This window comes from Durio zibethinus, chromosome 22, assembly GCF_047325235.1.
Source record: "Durio zibethinus cultivar Kanyao isolate XHJ-2024 chromosome 22, ASM4732523v1, whole genome shotgun sequence".
NCBI classification, from domain to species: domain Eukaryota; kingdom Viridiplantae; phylum Streptophyta; class Magnoliopsida; order Malvales; family Malvaceae; genus Durio; species Durio zibethinus.
Genome location: NC_143183.1, coordinates 19,632,246 through 19,654,784, shown reverse-complemented (window position 1 = coordinate 19,654,784; position 22,539 = coordinate 19,632,246). Strand labels below are relative to the sequence as shown.

Genomic DNA, 22,539 nt, shown 5'->3' with positions numbered 1-22,539 from the left:
TTTTACTAAAAATATATTAAAATTTTTAAAATTTTACATATTTAATTTATATAACATAAAATTTTAATTTAATTATTTTTAATAAAAAATTTTGCGAATTTCACTTTTAAAAAATATCTTATAAATATTTCCCATTTTAGAATGCAGGGCGCGTGATTCATTCATTTTATGACATGAGATGGGACCCCCAAATCAACCAAAAAAGAGCAACAAGAAAAACCAGTAAACAAAAAATGGAATCGTCTCCATTTCTCTCTCGTTTCTCTCAAGTCTTCAATCGAGAGTTTTGTTTCTGTTTTTTCTCTCTCTTATTATTTTTTTAGGCTGTGATTCCTCTTCCAAGGCCTTTTCTAGATCGTTCTCTTCTCTCTAAACTATTCAGAATTTTAATAACTTTCTTATTCTTTCCTCTTATTAGAGTAACATTTTGTTCAAAATGAGAATGTGGGTTATATATTTCCCTCTGTCATTTCTGATCAATATCTTCTGTCTCTGCATATAAAGAAACCTCGTTCAGGAAGGTTCCATTTGTTTGCCATCTTTGTTCAGGCCTCAGCCAAAACCATGATTTACCCAGTAATTTCCTTTAAAAACCCAATAATTTTAACCAATCCAAAAATCTCAAGAATCCAGGAGAGATGCACAAAGTTACCAAACTTTCAATTAAGATCAACATTCAGGCCTTCCCAGTATCATAATCCTAACAGCAATACAGTTAACAAGGATATAAAATCCCAAACCCAACTCAAAAACCATTTTATAGTAACCAACCAGGATGAGGTTTCTGTCAGGAAACGCAAGAAAAGGAAGGAATGTGAGGAGAGTAAAGGTTTATCCCTCGAAGGTTTTCAAGAAATGTTGGGTTTGTGTGGGTTGGGATACTGGGTTCAAGGTTTTAGATGTTTTCCATGGTTGGCTCTCAACTTCCACATGGCTCACAATCTTAACTTGCAACCTTCAACATTGCAGCTTATTCAGAATTCTGGTAATCTCCCCATGGTAGCTAAGCCTCTTTATGGAATTCTCTCAGATGCTCTCTATATTGGGGGTGCACATAGAATACCTTATATTTGCATTGGAGGTCAGTTAATATCTCTTGTTCTCATTAAGTCTGCTTCCTGATAAATTTTACTACATTTTTTCTTCTCTTTCTTTTGGTTCTATCGAAAAGTTTATTCTTGTGACCTTGTGTTCTCTTATTTGAAATCTTTTGTGATTGCTGATGGTTTTCAGATCAATTGTTTGTATTCTGTAGCTCTTTTATTCCTTCCTTTATCTGGTTTTGATTTCTTGACCTTTTTTCCTATTTTTCCATTTAACTGTGCCTTGGATTCTGTTTTTTGCTTCCTCTATTTCCTTATTCCGAACTTCATTTCCAACTTCTAGGGCAGTAGAAAATAAAAAGGTAGTGTTTCAGATTCTGGAAAGAATTGAATTTAGCAAACTGAGCTAACTTATCCTTTATGATAAGCACAAAAATTTGTCAATTTTGGTCATGATATATACACAGGAAATGAATCTAGATTTTGGAATCTGGTTATGGAAACAATAGGAACAAAATTTGCAACAACCATATACTAGCTTATCATGCATGTTTTGAATTTTTAAGTCATGCAGATTGTCTACTATTGCTAGAAACCAGCTAGGACACTAATTGAGCATTCTACCATCTTAAATTCAAGAAGTTTTGAGTTGGTTGATTGAAAAACTGACTGAACCTTGCTGACAATCCAATTTTCAGTCCTTCTGCAGGTCCTGTCTTGGGGTCAACTGGCTTTGATTCCGGTAGCCAGCCAAGCCCTTCCCACCCTCATGGCATGTGTTCTTTTCAGTAATCTTGGAGCATCCATTACAGAAGTCACAAAGGATGCACTTGTGACAGAGTTTGGCCAAAAACATAGAATTACTGGACTCCAATCTTATGCCTACATGGCTTTAGCTACTGGTGGGATCCTGGGCAACTTACTAGGTGGATATTTCTTACTCAAGGCAGCACCTGGAACGATGTTCCTCATTTTTTCAGTTTTATTATCTCTTCAGCTTGCAATATCTTTATCAGCAAGAGAAGAATGTCTTGGTTTAGCCCAACCTTCAGATCACATTCTTACAAGACAATCAATTTTGGAAAATATCAGAAAACAGCTCTCTGATCTTATGATTGCCATCAGTGAGGACAGCATATTTCGACCACTAACTTGGATAGTAGCTTCTATTGCCATGGTTCCTGTTCTGTCAGGCTCACTCTTTTGTTATCAAACTCAATGTCTACATTTTGATCCTAGAGTTATTGGAATGTCACGAGTAATTGGCCAATTGATGCTTCTTTCCTTGACTGTGCTTTATGATCGTTATTGGAAACAAATTCCCATGAGGAAATTGATTGGTGCAGTACAGGTTTTGTATGCATCTTCACTTCTTCTTGACCTCATTTTAGTAAGACACATCAATCTAGGTATGGGAATTCCCAATGAAGTATTTGCCCTTTGCTTTTCTGGTTTAGCAGAAACTCTTGCGCAATTTAAGGTTCTTCCTTTTTCGGTGCTACTGGCAACTTTGTGTCCAAGGGGTTGCGAAGGATCTCTAACATCATTCTTAGCATCAGCATTGTGCCTATCATCAATTATTAGTGGATTTTGGGGAGTTGGGTTGGCTGCTTTGCTTGGAATAAAGTCTGGAGATTACTCAAGATTACCTGTAGGAATTTTAATACAGTTTCTTGCAGCACTATTGCCTTTAGGATTGATTCATCAAGTACCTATGTCTCAGCCTGTTGAGAAGGGAATAAAGAGAGGTCTAAGTAAAAGGAATCGAAGAAACAGAAGGATTGGAAGAGTTGTGGTTGGTTCAGTTTTTGTTTACCGCCGAGAAAGAGAATCTGAGGCTCAAAAGTAGAGAACTTATTCAATTTGGCAGTGAGAACTTCTTATGTGCATGAGCTTAAAAAGGGAAAAATGCTGGATAGTTGAAGTCCTTTATTATTGAATTGATGTCACCATCTGTGAATTACCATCATTGAGCTCAGATCATCTTTGTGCACCCAGCAGTTTTTCCATGTACATAAAGGTCTTGCTTTTGAACATTGTTTTTTGGTTCTGACTGCAGAAGGTGATCACCATGCATGCTTTGGAATTTAGTTGAAATGGTGAACATATATTCTGACCAAGGTTCCTGATCCATTACTGGCTACTGTTGCCAACCAAGTTCAGATATCTGGAAAGCCAATAACAAAGGACGATGATGAGGCTGTGGCTGCAATCATATTATTGTATTGTCTTAGTGGTGGAAAGGGTATGCATTGAGGTTCACCATAGATTCAGTATGGCCTGTGAAAGTTCCTGCTTCATGTGCAGATGAAATGAATTTGTAACAGAAATTTTAAATGGTTATGTTGTTTGCAGTATAAGAAATATCTTATTTTGAGAAAAATGAGAAAAGAGCCATTTATCAATTCTAGCACTTGTGTCTTTACTATTGGTCTCTCTTTAGCCATTTTCCTCCTCCAGATTCTTGATAGATTTTCTTACTATGATTGAAAATGGGAACTGCGAGGATATGGAGTGAATAGACATTGGCTTGGTTTGGATGGATGGCATACACTATGGATAGCACCATTCTTTAAATTATTGTTCTTTATTAAAAATAAATAAATAAATACTAGAATTAATATGCTATAAATAAAACCAACCCGAAACAGAGACTTTTCTATGGATGGTGATAGACTCATTGAGCTTTGATCATGATTGGAGAAATTATATCCACAACACCATGCAACTCATTAGTGATCGACTCCACTTGCAAAGGAAACCGCGCAGAGCCTCTTAGCAATTAATTTGACTAGTGATCTGTGTCAACTCTTCAAAATCACTAGGATAACCAGCTGCCTTCATTATAAAGTTGAGACCATCTAGTATCTCATAAATCGAAACGGAATGAGGATGTGACTTATCAGCTACATAATAGCAATGAGTCTTGCCATTAATGTTAATCCAGCTGCACCCAGGTGCCTTTCTCAAACCCCTTTCCTTCATCATTTTTCTTAATCCTGCGACAGCATCCCATCTTTTGGAAGAAGCATGAAAATTCGAGAGTGAGACATAATTTGAAGGATTTTCAGGTTCTAACTGAATGAGAAACCTATGGGCAAGGTCTTGCATCTCAATATTCCCATGCATTATAGAAGCACTAACAAGAGCCCCCCAAACACTTGGCCCTGGTTCAACAGGCATTGTTTTGATAAAATCTAATGCTTGATCAAGCTGTCCTGATCGACCTAGCATGTCAACAACACAAGCACAGATCTCAACTGTTGGCTTCATCCCATATTCATTTGTTATTGTGTTATAAAGACTAAGACCTTTATTTACCAATCCCAACCTTCCACAAGCAGAAAGCACCCCTACCAATGTTATCGTGTCTGGTTTATTCCCAAGCAAAAGCATCCGGTTATACAGACTTATGGCTTCTTCACCCTTTCCATGTAATCCATATCCATTAATCATTGAAGTCCAAGATATAGCATCTTTACAGAATGAACCATTCTCAAAAACTTGTCTTGCACTATTCAAGCTCCCACATTTAGAATACATATCAATCAACGCATTACACAAAGCCACAACATGGCTCAGTTCTTTTCTAATTGCATAACCATGAATCTGTTTCCCTGCCATCAAACTAGCAGAGGAGCTACAAGCAGGAAGAACACTCACAATAGAGACTTTATTGGGTTCTATTCCATCACTCAACTGCATTTCCCGAAAAAGAACCAGCGCTTCATCAAAATCTCCATTTTCCACGTAGCCATTGATCATTGCTGTCCAAGCATAAACGTTTCTAAACCTCATTCTATCAAAAACATTTCTACCCATCAAGACTTTACTGCTCTTCGAATACATATGGATTAAACAACAACCCAAATGAACATGTGAACCAAAACTCGAATCCAGTTCATTCTTCAAAATATAACAATGAAGTTCCCTCCCATAATTACATACACAAGGACCCTCAGCACCACTCAAAGATAAAAGACTCGAAATTGTGAATTCATCAAGTTTCATTCCATCAATTTGCATATTTCTAACAATTTCCCACAAATCCTTCTGCAATATCCAATCCCCTGAATTCGCATACCCTAAAATCAACGCATTCCAAGACCCAACATTTCGTTCACACATTTCTTCAAACACTTTCTTCATCGCCTCAAATTCTCCACATTTTCCGTACATTGATATTAAAGAATTGGATACTACGATATCCAAAACAAATCCAGTTTTTATACTTTGGCAATGAACCAATTTCCCCACTTTCAAGTCCCTGATTTCGCCAGCAACTTTCGAAACCGTTGCCAATGTATAATCATCAGGTTTTGCATTAAAATGACCCATTTTGCAAAACAAATCAAAAGCTTCAATATATGAGTAACTTCTAAGATACCCATTGATCATTAGGTTCCAAAGATAAATACTCTTGTCTTCAACTGAGTCAAAAACAGCTCTCGACTCAGTTATGTGTCCAAAAGAGGCGTATAAAGAGACGAGCTTTGAGGCTAAAAACGGGTTTTGAGTGAGCCCAAATAAGAAAACTCGAGCGTGGGCTTGCTTGTTGAGTTGGTGAGATTCATGGGTAGCTGAGAGATGGAGGAAATGGAGGAGACTGAAAGGCGAGTCCAGCACAGTGGCAGACGTGTAATAAAACCTGGTTTTGAGGATAAATAGGTTACGGGTAAGGGGGAAGAAGAAGGTGAGTCGCATTTGAATTTTGGCGGTGATGGTGACAATGATAGCACAGAGTCGGAGGAGGTGGGTTATAAATTATAAATTTAAAACCCAAAAAAATTAAGATTAAAATAAGACAATTTTAATTTTAGTGCTAAAGTTCAGGTTGATATTTTTAAGTAAAAAAATAAAATTTTAAAAAATACTCATATAATATAATTTATAATATCGTCTACATGGTATACATTCATGTTATATTTGTGATTTATGTAAATTATTAATATTGAATAATAATTTAAATTTAATCAAATATAATTAAGGTAATAATGCATGTCATGTACGAAATATTCAAATAAATAATTATATTATTCACTCGAATTCAAATTGATTAATTAATAAATTTAATCAAATTTTGTATGCTATTGAATTGGCATAAAATGTTTTGATAAATTTGATTTGTTTTAGAGTTTTAATAAATAATCACTTGAAATTAAAATGAAATCGAAATAAAAAAAAATTTTTTTTACTGAAAAAAGTCGAACCAATACATTATTACCAACTATTTTTAAAATTTGCTAACCATATATTATGATAAGATAAATTTATCATATTCACCTATAGAAAATTTTAATCTTTATTATCAAAATTAGTAAGAAAAAATATATAATAAGATATATTAAAAATAAAAAATAATTTAAAATAAATCATGTGATAATTTTTTTATCTTATTTATTAAATTAAAAATATTCTTATATTAATATATAAAAAATAAACTCTTATATATAAAAATACACTACCCAAATGATGATGATCATAGATTGGCAAAGTTTTAATGTTTGATGTTAGAAATGCAAGCAAAAGTGAATCTAGCTTCAAATCTTAACATGGGATTGTTGATTGAAATAAAATGATAAAATATTATGCCACTTTGTTTGTACTTCACTTCAACTTTTATAAAGTAAAAAAAAAAAAAAAAACTAAGGGGGACATTGCTAACTACTAAAGCAAGCATGGATTGTACTGATTTCAAAAGTTTTCCACATCCATATGCTTTCATCTTTTGTTTTTTACTGATTAATATTTAATAATGGAGTTTTTTCTTTTAATTTTGCTTAAATCAAAAAGGTGCTTAATTACATTTTTGTCCAATATTTGGAATAAATTATTATTATTTTTTTTTATAAAGCATTGAATTTAATTGTAACACTCTTTGATTATTGATTATACACCATATTGGTGATTTGATCCCTATTCCTATTTTATATTTTTTATAATTATAAATTATCGAAATAAAAATATAACAATGATCCCATATATTTATCATCATTAACAAAAACAAATTGCAAGATTTATTATTCGCTTATTGCTAAGTGAGTCTTGCCTTTTAAGATTTAGAATGAAAGATTTTCATTTATAATGAAATACGAAATCCAATTTTACATATTTATATTACATTAAAAATTAGAATCAGATATCATAAAAAAAGTTAATTTTTATTTTTTTTTATAAAAAAAGTTGTAATATGAAGATAAGGAAAAAATTACATGAATTAATATTTAAATCTATTCCAATAAATTTTTAAGTGACCGTTTAGATTCGAAGGTGTGGTACGATTGAATTTACTATATCATCAGTTGAATATAAATATTAACTCTAATGAAATGATGAAACCCATTCAATATAAATTTTTTATTAATTTTTTTAATTGTAATTATAATAAATTTTTTTCAATCATAATTACAATAATTTTTATTATTATTTTTAATTTTACCACAGTCAAACTCATCGTCCATCGAAATAGAGTCTAAGTCAATTAAGAAATCTTAAATTAATCGTATTTATCTTGAATTAGGTGGATTAAGATTTACATGTTTAATTTATTAACTAGCTAGTATATAAACAAGTAGCATGAATCCTAGGAAAATGACAAATATATGACAGAAGGAAATCAGAAAAAGATAGCATAGGAGATTAATGCAATCAAGAGAGAATCCAGTTCTAATCTTTAACATAGGATTTACTAATAATAAAATAAGACAGCACTTTGATTCTAAGTCACTTCCCAACTTTTGTTTCCGACAACGGAATTGTACTTATTTCACAGTACTTGGTATAACCTGATGCTTTAATTTTTTTGGCTTTGGGCATTAATTTTATGCTTTGATTAAAGGCAGATAAGGGAAAAGAAAACAATCCAAGGAGAGAATAATTAAAGGAAATTCATTGTTGGAGAATTGTGGAATGTCGACAGCGAAGACAAGACATAAGTGTGCTAAAGAGTTTTAGAAGTGATGTGTTGTGGCTATGGTGATATGAGTTTTAAGTTGAGATTCTAAGTCTGACGCATGATATTTTTTAGGCTAAGGAATAAAAAAAAAAAATCCCAAAATTATAATTAAAAAATTATTTAAGCTTTTAACATTTTATTATAATTTTTAATTTTTAATTTTGATTCAATTAAACTTTTAATTAAATGAAATTTAATCACACATCAATATTAGATCAATTAATTTTTGAATTATAATCAATTAAATCCTTAAAAAGGATCTTAGAGAGAGATAGAGAGAAAAATAGAGAAGAAAAAAAAAGAAAAGTAAAAAAGAAAAGTTTATTTTATTTAATTTTCACATATATTAACTATCCTACATGGTAAACTTTATTTATTTTATTGATATCATATGAATTTTATCTTAGTTGGTAAAAAAATGAATGATCTTAACTTTTTATCTAAATAAGGGTTTAATTGAATATAAATAAATATTAGAAGGATTGATTGATTATAATAAAAAAATAAAGGTTAAGATAATTTTTTTTAATTATAATTCAGCGGTTTTTTTATGCCCTTTAACTTTTTTTTTTTTTTTTTGTAAAAAAACAATTAAATGAAGAAAAAACCCATTAATTAAAAATCGTACTCTACTACACAAAATCTTTTTAAGTTTTAGATTATTTGCAAAAAAATCATAATTTGAAGATAAAAAAAAATTATACATATTTTATTACGAAATTATTTTTTAGACTTCGCTTATTAAATATGAATGAATTTTAATTTTATCAGATTTAATTATAGATCGAAATATCAAAGATATGATACGAAAATTTACAAATAAGAATTAACAATTGAAAAATGTCAAATTAAGTGAAATTATCTTTGCATTAGCAAGTTAATGAAGTTGGGAATTTTAAAAGGATGAGAGAGGATTGGCAAAATAAAATTGAATAATAATACATGAAGCAAAGCCCAATACTCAAGAGAATCTAGTTCTACTCTTAACCTATGTTATTGTATAGTTCCAGTCTTAACCTGTTCTAGTTTTAACCTTAGCTTATAAATTGAAATTAAAATGATAAAATAAACTAATCTTAGATTATATTCTAATATATTTTATAACTATTTCTTTAATCAAAGAACTGATGAAAATAGTTTTTATTTGATAGTGCATGGCAGAAAGATCTGCCAGCACAAGAGGATTAGCTGTGATATTATACTCATAAAGGATCTTCATAAAGTATAATATGTTGAGCCTTTTTTTTTAAAGAATGTTTCTGCAAAGAGAATTTGAAAGTGCAACACAAATTAATATAGAAAAGTTAAATTAGATAATTTATGTATTTATGTTGAATTTATTTTACATACATTCATATAAAACACGAAAATTATTATATCATAATTCATATTAATATCAAAATATTAAATACGATTTTTAATTATTTTTAAATTTATATATGATTTTTATTTAAATTTTAAATCGTGTTATTTTTATATATTTTATTGTATTATTTTTATATCATGTCATTATATTGTATTTAAAATTATTAATAAAATTCTTTAATCACATAAAGTTAAACATGGTCTAAGCCGTATCACAATTTTTTTATTTTTTTGCAAAAAATAATTATACACATAAAGTTAAAAATAAAAAATAAAAAACAAAAGTATCGACCAAACAGAATTAAATAACTGAAATTGATTATGTGGTGTTGAAACTGCTGTCCTTAAATTTTCAACCAATAAAGCAAACACGCTATTTGTTTTCATGCAAAATTGGATCATTTTATTAATAGGTTACATCATAATTAGGCATAATTTGCATTGGTCACAACTTAAAACTTTCACACCTTAATCATCAAGCTAAGGCTCCAGATTTTCTTATTTGATGATGACTAAAATGACTAGGACTTGATAGTAGGAATTAATTGAGAGCATTCTCATTTAGTGACTAAAACTACGACTCAGCAAAGAAATTAACAGAAAGGGGTCACTAGATTGTGCAAACTAGCTTTGCTTGTTACACATGCCGCACCAAAATTTCCATGGATATCATCCAAGTTCCACAAACCATCCCAAAGAATTTCCTCGTTCGAGCTATCACTACCAGTACCAGAAACGTAGCCATTGATCATGGGATAGAAGAAGCCGTGTTCCTGATCTGTTGTGTTGGGGTATGAAGTAGCTGCCATTTCTTGCCTCAGCTGTGGCACATATGGAGCTCTATGTTCAGTTTCGTCAAGCAAAGACATGATCCTTTTCATGTCAAATTGATTCAATTGTAACTGCTGCTGCTGCTGCTGCTGCTGCTGCTGCTGCTGCTGCTGCTGCTGCTGTTGTTGTTGCTGCTGCTGTTGCAGCTGTTCATGTTGTTGTTGCAGTAGCTGCTGCTGCTGAAATTGTTGCCTTTTCAGCAAACGAGCTTTTGCCTTATCAGAGTTATCTGGTGATATTTTAGTCTTTTTCTTGAAATGGGTCCTCCAGTAGTTCTTGATCTCATTATCAGTTCTTCCAGGCAAGCTTCTTGCAATTGTTGACCACCTGAAAATTTGTTGTTTCAAGTTCCTAAGTATCTGGATAAAAGAAAAAAAAACCCAAAATTTTATGTTCAGAATTCAGATCATTACCTGTTTCCCCACCTTGCATGTAGTTCAAGAATTATACTCTCTTCATGAGGGGTTATTTGGCCCCTTTTAAGGTCAGGCCTCAAATAATTCACCCACCTCAGCCTGCAACTCTTTCCATTCCTTTTTAACCCTGTACCAAAAGAGATTATATGTTTATTCCAAAGATCAACATGCCTAGATCAATGCAATTATTAGCAATCACTGAATCACCAAAAATAGATTTTTGTTATTTTTTCTAAAAAAAAGGCCGCAGCCTAGAAATAAGAAATTGTATACGTTAATATTTGAATCCACATATATTGGATATCACATTTTAAGAGTAATTGTATAAACTAATTAAATTAAATATAGTTTCGATTTTTTCTAAATTTTCCCATCTATTATGTAAGCCAAATTTTGCAAAGATTTCCTTCCAATCTCCAAAACCAAATGTTTGCTTACCAGCAAGCCTAGCAACAGAGTTCCATCTGCCTTCACCATGTATTCTGACATATTCAATAAGCAGCCTATCTTCTTCAGCTGTCCAGGGACCTTTCCTCCAGCCTTCTTCCATAATACCCCAACCCAAATGTCCTGCCATCACTGTCCAAGACATGTAAAAAGGAATAAAAAGAAACCAAGAAAAGCTATACCCTTTGATTTGAATGCTTAAAGGTGAAGGTTTTTTGTCTAGCTAGCAAATTCTATGCAATCTGGGGTTAGTGTGTCACATATTTATATATGCACTAAAGAGGGCCTCTTGCTTCACCCCATCAGTCATTTTCAAAATCATCCCAATCTTTTCTCTTTGTTATGGTACAGATCTCTAAGATATCATCATCATTTGTCAAATGACCCATGTAACCTCAAAATGGTTGTCACATTTTTCTACATCAAGAAAGTGTTCTTAATGTTTTCATTGAGATATTGGATTTTAAGAATGGAAAAATGAAATTTATGATAATGAAAAAGGTAATATTAAAATTTGTCATTATATTTCAATTTTATTGAATTTTGAAAGTATTATATTTTCAATTTTATTAATTTTTAGATAAAAATAACAAAATTAAGAACAAATTCATTTACATTAACCAAATATTTCATAAAATATCAATTTCATTTTATCCAAAAAGCAATCAAATTAAATAAAATTAAACTATAATAATAAAATTTAGTATTGAATTTAATAAATTTGGTGTTCGAATTCTAAACTTTGCAATTTTTTTTATTGTTTGGCTATAGTCTCCCATGTATAAAAAAAAAATCACTATTAAGTTACTTGAAATTAATTGAAAATAAGAAATTGAAAAATACAAATGGATTAATAAGAAAATTTCCAAGGATATTAAAGTCAATATCATTGAATTGCAACGATTGGGAATGTTAAGGCATTGGGTGACATGTTCTAATAAGGACCATTATCCAATTAGCATATATTTGCTGATGCAAGAGAGAGACAAAAGGAAACAGGAATGCCATAGCTTTATGCCACGTATAAGCTAGGGCTTATGCACATTGACACTAGGAATTAACAGCTTCAAAAAAAGCATAATAATATGACAAAAATAAATAAAAAATTACTACAAAGTGGGTGGAAAATTTTTTAAACATAAAATTACTGGATGACCAACGAAAATTTTCCAGGTGTTGGATTTGCTTACTTCTTGAGGAGATTGATCCAAGCAATCTCCATTAAATCTTAATTAAAAATAATTTGTTGGATTCCATGTTGGGTATTGGGAACATTAAAATATTCAAAGTGTTTGATGTTTTTTGAACGTCACCATGGACAGGTGTTATGTTCTAGATTTCTGTCTGCAAAGACAAGTTTGTTTTCAGCCAGTGGATGCATAGAATTCAATGTGCCCTTCAATCTTCAATAGCCACAGCAACTGTATTCAATAATTACATATAATCTCATAAATATCTGTTTTGTTTCATAAGGCATGAAAAGATATGGCAAATTCGTAAAGATGACCATGTGAAAAACATGAACTTAGTCTTAACGAAACTCGGTTTGATAAAGAAATTTGATGATTCAAAAATGAGAAAATTCAAATTCAAAATGTTTTAATTTGATAAAATAAAAAAATCAAATAGTTACATTTTATGTAATATTTATAAATAATCTTAATTAAACTAAATTTAAAAACATTCAAAAAATTCTAAACTTAAAAGATAAGAATTTGAAATTGGTCGAAATTAAAATAATCGAACTTGAACTTATTCATTTGTCACTTCAATGATATCTTGACGGTAATTTAAGAGTAATTTTTTTAATAAAAAAATAAAATTGATTTATTGTTTGTATTTTAACTTTTTTTTATAATTAAAATTTAAGGTATGAGAATGAATATCATGTGTGTTGTAGTGGAAGAAAATTTATTCATGTTTTAAATGTGCTATATATCAAATAATAAATGATTCCATGTGAACAAGAATTAAAAGAAAATTAAGAGCAAAAAAAATCTTTAACTAATGCATAATAGAATAATTCATAAATGCTTTGAGAGATTCTAGCACATGGGAGACAATGGAAATTGGGAAATCTAAAACATTAAAATAAACTACAAGAAAACACAAAGTATTTCCCTTTTTCCCTTTGAAAATCAATTGATTTCATGATATAAAACCTTATAGTCCAAACATAGAACATATAATTAAAATCATGAAATTCTTTGGATTGGCTCTTAATAGTCTTATACCAAACAAGACAGTAACATTTTTTTTTTTAAGTTGAAAAAGGAATTAAAGATTCAAATTCTACCCATTGATTAAAAAGATCATGCGTCAATTTGATTGAATCAAATATTTGAACATAGTTTCAAAGCATATTCAACTCGAAGAAGACATATAAATCCAAGAGAAAATTTTCCCATTTCATCTCTTGCAAATATATATGTTGCCTTGTGACCAATTTTCGTGGAGGGCTAACAACCCTAGTGTGATAGAAAATTTGTACCCCCACTTGTCACTCTATTTCTGTTTTATTTAATTAATCCAAATTAGTCACTAATAATCCGTGTTATGTACGGATTTTCGCACTAAAAAAAAAGGAGGTGAAGCTGAAAGCCAGCCTCAGAGCCTCTTCTTTTGAAATACTTGTACTGCTCAAACATTGTTTAACAGCTAAGCATGTGAGCTTTTAGTAATTTAATTGGTAATTAATTTTTTATTTAGAAAGGGGTAAAAGTGTAAGAGTTTTATGTGGTTCCTATCTCTTTGCTAATTTTATTTCTTCATGTCTTGTCAAAGTAGATTACTAAGATTAGGATAGAGGATTAGGGATGTTGTGGGGTTCTCAAGCAGCATTAGTTAAACTAATCCCCTTTTGTTTTTTTCTTAATTGAAAGAGAATGTTTTAGCACGCTTATATGTTTCTAGAAACCCTAGCCTTTTGGCAAATTGATTCGCCTAAATTCAATCAAATTATAACCCATTTTTGTAGAATCAAAATACTTCAATTCAATGATTATATGAACTCGAGATACTTCAAATAGTTCATCCACCTTCATTAGAAGATGAATTCCTAGAAGATAGGATTCGATACCCAACAATCGTAATTCTTCTTCTCCTATTTTCAAGATTAAGATCGATTTTTAGTGATTAGATCCCGTCTTACCTTTATTACATGAGTTCAGTATTCCAATTTAGCTGTTTCATTCATGGTAAACCCAAAAAAAAAAAAAAGTGTATGAGTCAAGTTTGAAATTGCTTTATTCTAAAATTGTTTCAAAAGTGAGACTTGAGTGTTTTCATTGAACAATTTTTTTATGGACAACTTTTGATTGAGTCAGAAATTCACTAGGAGTGGAGGCAATTTTAAATGTTTCTAAGCTTTAAAGCTTTTGATTTTGATAAGATAGATTTTGATTGTTCTTTGGGATTAAAAAGGAAATAATACTTGAATTAGTATGTATGATTCCCCACATCTTGATATTATACGATGTTATCTACAATTCAAGATTGGCTTGCTAGAGATTGATAGCAAATGGTGAAGTCGATTTGATCCTTACAGCAAGCGTGATTGATATCGATCTTATTCAAAGTGATAGCTCAATATACATCATTAATACAAATAACTTTTTGTTTTTTTTTTTTTTAATTTGGACAAAAAAAGGTTTTGTTTTTTTTCCCTTCTACCCAATTACTTTTACATTAGTTCATGGTAAATGTACTAATTGACATCTTACTATAAGAAATTAATAAAGATGTAAACGATCAGAGTTTTTGATAAATTTATTAACATGTTCAATTTTTATTCGTTTATTAAGTTTAACAAACGATTTTAAATAGTATTTTTATATTCATTTATTAAACGAATTGAAAAAAATATAAATATGTTCGGTTTGTTTATATTCGTGAACAAATTCGTTTAAAATTTGTTTAAAACTCATTCGTTTATTGTTTGTTTGTAATAATACTAACAAAATTATGTTTTCATTCTTTAATCTAATCTTATTTTAAGATTCGTTTATATTCGTTTAGGATTTATTTTTTTAAATTTATTTAATCATAGTTTGTTTATTATTCATGAACATATTTGTTTATATATATATTCGTAAATATATTTGCTTAATATTCATGAATAAGCTCGTTTAACTTAATTGAATCGAATACGAACTGAGCGCAAATATATTATCATTTAAACAAACCAAACTCAAACGAATAGAGCAATTTTTTTACTGAAAACAAATCGAGCTTGAATACCTCTAAAATAAACAAACAAATCAAAGACATACATTTGTTCATTTATGTTTGGTTCGTTTACAGCCCTAGGAATTAATGATCATATATTTAGTTTGTAATTATATTTTCTATACATATGTAAAAAAAAAAAAAAAAAACCTTTAGAGTTAGATTCAGATTCAGGTTCTATATGAGTTTAGTACAATTTTATGTTAGTTCATTTGTTTGATTGTTTTTGTTCATTAATTTCTTTCATTAATGTAATTTTTAACATAAATTGAAAGATATTTTATTATTATTATTATTATAATTTTTACTTATAATATGTAAACTCATAAAAAGCAAATATATTTATACTATTCAAAAGTCAAAACCAAAGTTGATATAGGGATTAACGCCAACTTTACTACTATAGTAGTATAAGTTAATGTTGAATTTTATCACCATACTCCAATTTCATGAAATTTTGTTATTGTATTTTCAATTTTGTTAATTTTTAATAAAGATAATGGAATTGACGAAAATTTACTTCTTATTGTAGACACCATATTTTGTCCAGACTTGAAATAAGTGGGTTTGAGATAATTAAACCTGAACTGATTGGGCCTAATTTGATCAAACCCTAGTCAAGTCCGACCCAATTATTATTATTATTATTATTATTATTTAATTGTTGATATTTTATTTTTATTATATTTATTTTATTTTGTAATTATCTCTACTATTAGTTCAGGGTTAGTTTATCTTATTATTATCTGTTAACAAATAAAAAAAAATGGCAAAAACTTGGGAAAATTCAATCGATTGGATAAAAAGGTTTTTTTTTTTTAAAGATAATAATTAAATTCAGTCATAATCTAACTATTTGATAGACTCTATCAAGAGTTTAATCTAAGTTGAAGCACCGTTTAAACTGAGATTTTTACTTATAAATAAACCTGTCAATCATCAACAAAAAACATAGACAACAAACTAAAACAGAAGAAATTAGCAAAAAAACACATAGAGATAAGTAAAAAAAATGAAAATAGTTAGAAAGTAAGTAGGAAATTTTTTATAGGAATACAAAGTCTCTTTCAGAAGGTTTTGGGAAGGCTTTCGTGCAATTGTGACTTTAACTAGGTTGAAAGAGGAATTTGAAGGGTTGAATGGTTAAATTAATGTTTTAAATTTTTTTTTTTTGGAATTTTTGGGAAATCCTAGAAATTTTTAGAATTTGGTTAAAGATTTCAACGAATTAAATTTTGGGATGGTATTTTGACAAAAAATCTAAAAACCGACAAAGATACCTAGTTTTCAGTGGCTAATTCCAAAAATTGGTGAATGTTCATTCTGTTGTTCATAGGTTGTGGAGATAAAGGGAGAGAAAAAAAAGTAGAGAGAGAGACTACATGAGGATTCTGAGGGAGACGAAACAAATTTTAGGATTTTATACCACTCAAAAATGATGTCGTTTGGAGGTTTATTAACTTGGTTGACTTGTTTGTTTTACCATTTATGAGTCTAACCAGTCGCGATTTAGATTGTGACCCGATTCTTCCACACACCTGTGAGAGGAGCCGAGCTAAATTAGGAGTTGCTTCTCAACCATTTAAGCCACTATTTTATTCCTATAGCCGAGTCCTTTAAACTGCTAAAGCCAAGTTAATTTCCTTTTATTTGGTATTTTATTTAGTTTTTGTTTATTTGTTTTTTTATTTATGGTTTTAGTTATTTATGTAATTGTTGATTTTTTCATTTTTTTGTATGATTAATTTTTAGGAGAAGCGGAGAAAAAATTATAAAATAAGAAATTAATATACTTTTGAGAATAAATAATAATTACCCAATGATGAAATTTTTAGAAAATTATAAATGATTAATTTCTAAAAATTTTTAGATGAGAAAATTTTTTTCTAAGTTTGACCCAAATGAAGAAAAAATTTAGATAAAGTTTCAATAACAATAATTAATATTTATTTTTAATTTTAAAAAATAAAAATAATAAATTAATAAATTTTGGGATTGAATTAATAATTATCTAATGATGAGATTCTTATAAATTTTAAAATGATAAATTTTCTAAAAAAATCTTTAGGTTTTTTTTTTCTAAATTAGGCCCAGATAGTAGAAAATTTAGAAATAAAACTTGTAAAATAAAAAATAAAATTCAAGAATAAAATTCTTAGTAATCGCAAATGGATGATTATCTAAGATATTTGTAGGTAAAAAAATATTTTTAATTTTGACCCAAATGATGGAAGGATTAGATATATTTTTAATAAAACAAAATTTAACAAAAAAAATGATTAAGTTTTTCTAACAAATGAGCTTTTCAAGAAAACAAATGGGATTCTCGAATACTTTTAAGGTAATGAAGTATGTTTAATACTTTTACCAGATTGATAAAGAGTCTTAAAAGTTATTTTCAATATTAAATTTAAGACCATTAGAATCATAAACCTTTAGGACAATTTAAAATTAAATGGTACCATTTTTTAGGATGGGCATTGTAGGGATGCTATAACCTTATCTACATGTAACCAAACTCCTGAATCTAATTCTGTTCAGAAGGTCAAAACCTATTATTTAGGGACTCTTAGTCAAGCATATGAACTCTTTAAAAAGATAGAATCATTAAATGGCCAATTATACCTTAAAAAAAGATTGGTGGTGACTCTTCTTGTTAAGTCTAACTATAGATTTATGAATTTATATGTTATGAGAGTTTGGTAACTCCATTGAAGACCCCGAGAGTTAGGTCATTAATTAATTTGAATTATCTTATTTTTTGGTTTGTATGGTCTTAAATTATTCATCATTTTTGTTTACATTTATTTTTATTGTTTTTTATTCTTTAACTTGTTTTGTGAAAATTGTGAATAAATATATAATTATTCTTTCACATACATTATCATATGCATGTGTATCACATGAGCTTTATACCCAGGTTCTATCTTTTTTAAGAGGGAGTAAAGTACGTATGCTCTTGTGAAATGATAATCTCTACAATGGCTAGCGAAATACTCTCACTTAAATTGAATCATTTTCATGTATAGCCTATGATGGGCGAAGATTAGAGTGTCTCACTAGTCTGTGATGGACAATGATGTGAGAACTATTTAAAAATCTTTAGATTTAACCTAAACCACATGTAATAAAATATAAGAAGCCAACCTTAAGTTAGAGCCATATCTACCCATCTTTAGAATGTAACCCTAGTTAGAACATATAAGTGGATTTTTTGAGTTTCATTCAAATTACCTTCATGACAAATGCTATTTGATTTTTATTTATTGTTAAGTTGTATGTTATATCCTTAATCTAGCATCACTAACATATGTATTGATCCATGCATCATAATGTGACACGTCAGTACATACATTGTTTAGGTATTCATTCATGCATACATATAGGATTCTTAAAAAAGTTAGGTTAAAAACCTTCTTCGCATACACATTTAGTAACATGAACATGCTAATTATGGTACAAGATTCAAAAATAGCTCTATCGTTTAAAAATCCAAATCAACCTTTCATCATCAATATAACACCAGAGCTTGAACGAGGCAAATGGAACTGAAAAATATAAATCATCTAGAAAAAAATAAAAAAGGCCCAAGAAAAACTTGATTAGGATTTGAGTAAAATTTTAAAAGCTCTAAACAAGTTAAATAAAGGGAAAGTTATAGAAAAAGATGCCAGCCCATAAAAATATCCATCACAGGATGTTGTTGATCCTCTTTATCCTTCTAATTATAGGTCGTATCAAGCCCAGTCTACACAAGATGCACCTCCACAGCAATTCACATACCCTATAGGGTATACATACCTTGAAATACCATCGGCTTCAAATTCAAAACATTACTAAAGTTATGTAAATCTTATTTTTACTAAAACGATAGTAAAGCCAGTTTAAATTCTCAACCTAGATAGTTTCAAGAAAAAAGAAAAATTAAAAACAAAAGCAGACGAGTCACTGAAGAACTCAATAGCGGATAAGAAGATGAATATGTTTGAAGAAAAGTTACAAGTAATGGAAGAAATTGGTTTTTATGATTCCATGGATATTGTAAGGCTCTGTTTAGTCTCAAACGTCATCATTCCTTCGAAGTTCAAAGTATCAAAGTTTAAAAAATATGATGATACAAGGTGTTCAATAACCCACATTATCATGTACTATCAAAAAATAGTTACATATGCTAATAATGAAAGCTGTTAATGCACATATTCCAAGATAATCTTACTAGCTCTGCTATTTGATGGTATGTCCAGCTGGATAGGACTGGCATTCATTTCTAGAGTGAGATGGTTTGTGACTTCATCAATTAGTATTGATGTATAATAGATCTAGCTCTTGATCATCTTTTCTTATAGAATATAAAAAAGAAGGTGAATGAATCATTTAAGAAGTATGCCCAAAAGTGAATGAACATAGCTACTCAAGTTCAGCCACCTTTGACTGAGAAAAATACTACAGTGCTATTTGTAAGTATTTTAAAATCTCTTTACTACGAAAAGATAATAGAGAATCCAATGAAAACTTCGCTGATATGATGATTTTAAGAGAAATTATTAAAAATGCTATCAAGAGTGGCAAGCTTAAGGAAAGAAAAACCATCAAGAGAGAAAGGTTACCTAAAAAGAAAGAAATCGAAGCCCAAACTATAAATTTTGATGGGTAACAATTAAGAAGCTATTATTCACATCCATCTCTTGTTCATCTTATTTACCACCCCATAATTAATGGTATTGTGCAGGTCCCTTACCATCCCTATCCACAACCAACTTACCCACTAACCTACCAATTAGCATATCAAATACCTATATATAGGTACATCAGCTTCTAAACTTAACAATCAAGTGAGTGGTTTGAAAAAATCGTAGAATAACCAAGAAAGTGCCCACATTGATCCTATTCTCATGACTTATACTGAGATATTCTTAGAATTGATCAAGAATGACTTGGTATCTCTAGTAATTCTAGAACCATTAAAACTACCCTATTTCAAATGGTATGATGCTAATGTCACATGCAATTACCATAATAGGAACATGGGTCATTCTATTGAAACTTGCCACGCTTTCAAATACAAGGTGCAAAGTTTGATCTGAAAAAACTTGATGAACTTTAACGAATCAATGGGATCAGATGTCAATAAAAACCCTTCGTTTGATTACACAGAGGTATAATTTTAGGAAAGACAAGGATGCTAAGGCTGGTTAAAAGTTGCTTATCATTTTGAAATTTATTTTAAAGTAATGTTAGGATTCTTTTTATGTAATAAGATTTTATTTTTTATTATTTTAAAAAAAGGCAAGTTGATGCATTTTATTACATTTTCTCTTTCATTCAAACCATTATTTCATGCTTTATTTTTTTCATGTCTTTTTATTCCCATTCTCAAATTTCAAATGATGAATATTTAGATAATGATAATAAAAATTCTAAGATTTAATTTTGGAAACTCATTCGCATTGATAAAGTTCAATATGTGAAAACTATTTGAGTAAAAAAGGTTAGCTGCTAGTAGATATAAAATAAATATATCTTAAAGATATGCAATCCTTCATAATGATCCATGAGTTTGTCTTTGTTTAATGGATGATCTTCAAATAAAGCATTCACACTTGAGATGATCTTTCTTTTACCATTCATAAAACTATCCATTGTTATCCTTTTCGTGCCTATTATGATCTTTTTTTTAAAAAAAAAAACTCTAATCAAGAATCACCATTCATACTGAGTAAATTTTAGAAAAAATTTATTTGAAAAAAAAAAAGCAAAAAATCATAAAAAATCTCAAAGATAAAAAAAAAAAAGAAAAAAAATAAATGCCATAGATGATTTAGGGCAAAGTAATGAGAATATTTTTGTGAGAAATAAGATGAATGAAAAAAAAAGTAGTGAAATGATGTGGAATGGGGCAAATAACCAAATTGCATCACATGATTGGAAATCATCTTTCGGTTTGAATCCTTTAAACATATGTTTTGAGCCTATTTTATCCATTTCTTTTATGACCTATCACCATAGCCTATATTACAACCCTTAAAAGTTTATTTTGATCAAATGTGAATGCTCAAATTGAATGATCATATGTTAGGCTAAGACATGCTTTGATAGAGTAATGGAATCGTGCTATGTTTTGTGTTTTAGAGATTGATGTGTATGAGGTATCAATAATGGATGAAAAGAAAAATGAAAAAATGAAAAATGAAAAATGAAAAATGAAAAATGAAAAAAGTGAAAAAATGAAAAGTAAAAAAAAAAGTGAAAAATGTGAAAGAATGAGAAAAAAGGAAAACTTAAATTGAAAACTCAAAAGGACAATTTGGGTAGAAAAACATTTGAGCTGAGAGTTGGATGGGCAATCAAATATATAGAAGATTAAAGGCATCTAAAGATCCTTTTAAGCTTAGGCAAAGTTTAATGAGCTTAAAATGATTTCGAAAGTTAATGGAATGAGTTTTTGAAAAAAAATTCTAGATTAATGTTAAAATTGTATGAATATTCATTGTTTGGATATTGTTATACCATTCAATACTCATCCCTAGTGATATGCTTTTAGTTTGTTCCTTTGCCTATTTATTTTTATACTTGACACATTCTTATATTGATTACCTTTCTTCCTATTTCACCTTATACTTTTTTATTTTTACAACCCCAAAATAAATCGATGAAATGTATATCATAATTTGAAATAATGAATGATAATGTTCATAAAAGATTCATGCAATTCTTTGAAAAGAAATTCATAGGGCAAAAGGAAAATGAAAAGATAGAAGAAGCCTAAAAAAATGATTTAAAAAGACACATGGGGTGAATTTTTAAAGTTTTCGAATGAAAATGTTTAAACTTTTGGGTGTGAATCTCCAAAATAGTAGAATGTGAATATTTAAATGTTGAATGTGATCTTTGCAATTATGATGCGAATTTCTGAATTAAAATTTTGGATATGAATATCTTAGATGCAAATTTTGGATGTGAATCTTAAATGCGAAATTAAGAATCTTTGCAAATTTGAAAATTTTTTGATACTCTAAAATTTGTGTGAATTTGAAAAATCTTGCGAATCTTAATTCTTACAAATCTGAGTTCTTGTGACTTTGAAATTTTTGTGAATATGAAAATTTTTATAAATCAAATCCTTGTGAATCTGAGTTCTTGCAAAACTGAAATTTTGATAATCAAATTCTTGCAAATCTAAAAAATTTATAAATCAAATTCTTGCGCAACTAAAATTTTGATAATCAAATTCTTGCAAAACTGAAATCTTAAGAAT

The 22,539-nt window shown here is 29.3% G+C and overlaps 3 protein-coding genes across 4 annotated transcripts; 1 reads left to right on the top strand and 2 right to left on the bottom strand.

The window, feature by feature from the left end:
• Positions 1–227: 227 nt before the first annotated feature.
• Positions 228–3,519, top strand: LOC111306771 (putative folate-biopterin transporter 8, chloroplastic). 2 transcript variants are annotated; one of them, XM_022904669.2, is made up of 2 exons: positions 228–1,081; positions 1,742–3,519. In XM_022904669.2, the coding sequence occupies exons 1-2, from the start codon at positions 565–567 to the stop codon at positions 2,890–2,892; spliced, it is 1,668 nt and encodes a 555-aa protein (XP_022760404.2). In that variant the 5' UTR covers positions 228–564; the 3' UTR covers positions 2,893–3,519. The 2 variants fall into 2 exon arrangements, with proteins under 2 accessions (XP_022760404.2, XP_089607925.1); XM_089751799.1 differs by having other exon boundaries at positions 888–1,081; positions 1,753–3,512.
• Positions 3,520–3,611: 92 nt separating this feature from the next.
• On the bottom strand, positions 3,612–5,814 carry LOC111307430 (pentatricopeptide repeat-containing protein At3g12770-like). The gene has a single exon (XM_022905448.2). It carries the CDS (start codon positions 5,745–5,747, stop codon positions 3,819–3,821), a length of 1,929 nt encoding a protein of 642 aa, XP_022761183.1. The 5' UTR covers positions 5,748–5,814; the 3' UTR covers positions 3,612–3,818.
• Positions 5,815–9,906: 4,092 nt separating this feature from the next.
• Positions 9,907–11,275, bottom strand: LOC111307429 (uncharacterized). The gene is made up of 3 exons (XM_022905447.2): positions 11,049–11,275; positions 10,608–10,737; positions 9,907–10,521 (listed from the first exon to the last, which is right to left on the bottom strand). The coding sequence occupies exons 1-3, from the start codon at positions 11,200–11,202 to the stop codon at positions 9,957–9,959; spliced, it is 849 nt and encodes a 282-aa protein (XP_022761182.2). The 5' UTR covers positions 11,203–11,275; the 3' UTR covers positions 9,907–9,956.
• Positions 11,276–22,539: the final 11,264 nt, after the last annotated feature.